The following is a 3879-nucleotide window of genomic DNA, read 5'->3' as shown; positions in this document are numbered from 1 at the left end:
CTCATTGCTATTTGTTTCTCAATAAAATTATGGAAAAAAATCCTCAGTTATCTCACATATTCCTCTAAAGTGCTCCCCTATACCTTATCATTATCTGCTCTTCCCTCCATTTCAGAGAGAGTTCATTGCTGTGTATATTATTTAAGAAGGGTCAGCTCACCACGAGAGGGGCTTCAACAAGAAATCTGAGAAATCTGTGGGGAGGCAGTGGAAACCTAGGCCAAGGAAAGTCACCAGAGATACCAGCTCCCCAGTCTTCCTGCTCTGATATCTTCACATATAACAAAAATCTGATCACTGCATGGTGTTTGACACACCTCTGGGCATGGTGCCATTGTCTAAGAAAGAAGAAAGTCCAAAGGCCAGCTTCTTTTAAAAATGTATTTATTTTTTATTCATAAAGTAGAACCACATGCCTGTCATCCCAGCACTGGGGGTGGATGAGGCTGGAGGATCATGGTGAATTTGAGGTCAACCAGGACTACAAAAGTGAGTTCAAGGCCAACCTGTACTCCATAGGTGAGACCCTGTCTCAAAAAACAAAACACAGGGCTGGGGAGATAGCTTGGCAGTCTAAACACCTGCCTGGCAAGTGCAGGGACCCAAGTTCAATCTCCAGTACCACATGCTGCGCCGGCCCTGAAACCCCAGGTGCACCACACCACCCTGAAACTGGGCATTGTGGCACATGCCTGTAGTCCTAGCAGTGGGGAGGCTGAGACAGGAGGATCACTACAAGTCAGAAACGCATAGCGAGACCCTGTATCAAATAAATAAATAAAAATTTTTAAAAAGAGTGGACCCTTAGATTCCTTAGCCAAATCTGAGTGACGTGGCCACATACAGCTGCAACAGGCTCCATTGAAGTCAGCATTTTGCTTTTTCAGTCCTGTTAGTACACCCGGAAAGACTTTGGTGGCCAGTTATCAGAGGCTGCACAAATAGGGTGTCCCTTTAGTGTCCTGCCACCCTACTCCTTCATTCTCTCAGTGAATGCAGGGCTGGTTCTTCTCTCCCGCCAGGGCTGGTCCTGACTTATGCTCTCTGCTGCAAATTCTTTCCCCGTCTCCCTCATAGCTGCATCCTTTTCCTCTTCCCCAGCTCTTTCGCATGTTCAGTATGTCTCATATTACTCAATGCGCACGTACACACACACACACACACACGCACGCACACACACACAGCTTCCTCGTCTTCCCATGCTCTGCTCTTCTTGCCCTGCAGTACAGCTTTTGGAGCCATTGTCCATACTTGATGCTTTCCTTGTTCATGCTTCCACACTGCTTGACTTTGCTTTTGGCATCCTCACTGCCACCAAGGAGACGAAGTCCGTTTCAGCCTCTATGTTGAAGATGCTCCTGGATTTATAGAGTTGCTATGTCCTGAACTATCCAGTCAGTGCACTGAACATACCTGACCTGTCAACCGCCGTCGCTGAGCCGCACAGAACATGCTCATCGCTCACCATCCTGACTGCACAGCTTTCTGGGAGCTCTGCTCGCTGCTTGCTGCTGCCCAGCATGGCAAGGGAGGCTCATAGCACACGCCTCTAGCCCGGGAAACACTGGAATGAAGAAATCAAAGTGTAGTTTCTAATGAATGCATATCCCTTTTGGGCCACCATTAAATTGAAAATTTGCAAGCCAAACCATCGTAAACCAGGGCAATCTGCATTTGACCCTGCTAGATAACATCAGTTTTTCTTTTTCTTTTTTAAAATTTAGGACAGGGTCTACAGGGTCTCACCACACAGCTGGGACTCGTACTGATTCTCCTGTTTTCAGCCACCCAAGGGCTGGGATAATAGGGGCGTATCACCAAGCCCAGTCTCAGCCGCCTTCTCAGCGCGCCCTGGGGGCGGAGCCTGCATGGTAAGCCAGCTGCGTCTCCCTAAGCAGGCGCTTTAATCCGCTGAGTTATCTGGCCCGCCCAGCATCGGTTTTTCCATCGGTCCCTGCTTGCATCTCTCTGTGCTCTGCACCTCCTCTTCCCCTGAGCTTCTAACCTCTGCACGAATCTCCACCTTGTCTTCAAGTCACCGTTTGCTTGTCTTCTGGTTTTCTATGTATGTTCCTGTCTCGTTTTGCTTGACATTTTCCTTTCTCTGCTTCTCTGCTGCCCTTTTGGACTCTGCTAACTGGCAGAGTTTTAAAATTTATGAAGCCAGTCAGTCAGAAAGTATGTTGTAGGCCTATTAACACAACCTAAAGGTGGACTGAGTGACAGAATACCCAGCAGAGCTGTAGAAGCCACCTTGGGGCTGTATCTGAGTTCTTCCAGCACACTCTCCCTCCCAGGAGACAGGCTGCTCCGCTGGAGCCCAGCTCAGAGATGCAGAATAATGCTCTCTTGCAGTAATTTTCTGCTTTCTTCATTCTCCTGGACCCAGAGTAAGACAGAACCATTCTTAGCTCTCTTCTGAGTCTCACTGCCAGTACTGAGACGACCTATGCCGTGCTTCTTCGGCATGCATTTATTCCTCTGGACTCCTCGTCTCTGAGCTCTTCCCAGTGCTCCCCAAGTGACACGGTGGCCAGACTCTTCAGCGACTGTTCTCCTGGGCCAGAAGTCTGAGACCTGTAACATGGCTCGGCCTCTGGCTGTGATGCTTTGCAGTCCATGAGTGCTGTGACCTGGGGGACAGTCAGGGTAGCAGACTTGGGTAGTCTCATTAGCTCTTCTCGGCTCAGCATCGTACCTGTAAGATAAGACAGGATACATTTTTCCAAATGAACTTTGTTTTCAGATCAGTGAAATAATATTTCTGAAAGTACATTGTGCTTAATGGGCACACAATAATTTTTGGTTGACTTGATAAAAGCTGTGCCTGGGTTCTTTCACCCGTGGAGTCCACGTTCATTGGGACAGATGGTGAGGTGTTGAGAAGGACCTGCATTAGAGTGGTAGTGTATTTTTCAATATATCTTTATTGTCATTGAAAAGATGGGTTGATTTAAATCCATGAGCTAAAAATACTTTAAGAGCTACCTCACTGCCATTGAAAATACTCATTATTTTGAAAATTAGTAAATAAAAGGATTAATCATTGATCTTGTTTCTTATACTGTATATGGGTTATCTATGCAGTAAATGAAGTGATTTTTTTTTTTTTAAGGTTTTTCAAGACAGGGTTTTTATTATTTATTTATTTGGTTATTTTTTTCATTTTGTGTATTTGTTACAGAATCTCACTATGCAGATCAGACATGTGGTGATCCTCCTGTTTTCAGCCTCCCCAGCGCTGGGATTACAAGCTTGAGTCACCATGCCCAGACTCTCCTGCCCAGACTCTGTTGTAGCCCCTGGGGGGCGGGGCTAGCCTAGTGTGCAGGACCACGGATTGAACCTTGGTCCCTGCGCTTGCCAAAGCAGGTACTTTGTCTGCTGAGTTATCTCACTGGCCCCGTTTGGTCTATTTGAGATGGGGTTTGGCTCTACAGTTCAGGTTGGCCGTGAACTTACTTTGTATCTCAGGCTGACTTTGAATTCCCAGAGATCCTCCTGTCTCAGTATCAAGAGTGCTGAGAATGGGCTGTGGAGGTAGCTCAGTGGCATAAGAGCCTGCCTGGCAAGTATAAGGTTCAGAGTTCAATCCTAGGTACCCCCTCACCTCCAAAAGAATTCTGGGATTACAGGCATGCACCACCACACCCGGTGGGAATTTTCTTTTATAGAAAGACTCCAGCTAATAACTGAAGGAGGAAGTACAGAACTAGAGTATTGCCATGTTACAGCCCTGGATGAATGAGTGATCTGGGCACTCAGCATCAGCAGGCAAGTTTGTGCCTGCTGATGAGGGAGCGCACCACTAGCCATGATGTAGTTCTGCTAATCAAATCAAATCTAAGGCTCAACAGGTGTCTGGATCCAGCTACCCAA

At 47.0% G+C, this 3879-nt stretch overlaps 1 protein-coding gene across 1 annotated transcript in view; it reads left to right on the top strand.

Annotated features, from left to right (window-relative positions):
* Positions 1-1370, top strand: part of CUNH18orf21 (chromosome unknown C18orf21 homolog) — a gene marked incomplete at its 5' end in the record, with an annotated part of 28815 nt that extends 27445 nt beyond the window's left edge. The window contains one exon of the mRNA XM_023713482.1: positions 1225-1370. Within this exon, the coding sequence (XP_023569250.1) occupies positions 1225-1370 (146 nt within the window). The remainder of the gene's footprint in view (positions 1-1224) is intronic.
* Between the last annotated feature and the right edge of the window lie 2509 nt (positions 1371-3879).

Source organism: Octodon degus, unplaced genomic scaffold (genome assembly GCF_000260255.1).
Source record: "Octodon degus isolate 3935 unplaced genomic scaffold, OctDeg1.0 scaffold00003, whole genome shotgun sequence".
NCBI classification, from domain to species: Eukaryota; Metazoa; Chordata; class Mammalia; order Rodentia; family Octodontidae; genus Octodon; species Octodon degus.
This window is presented reverse-complemented; position numbering and strand designations above follow the sequence as displayed.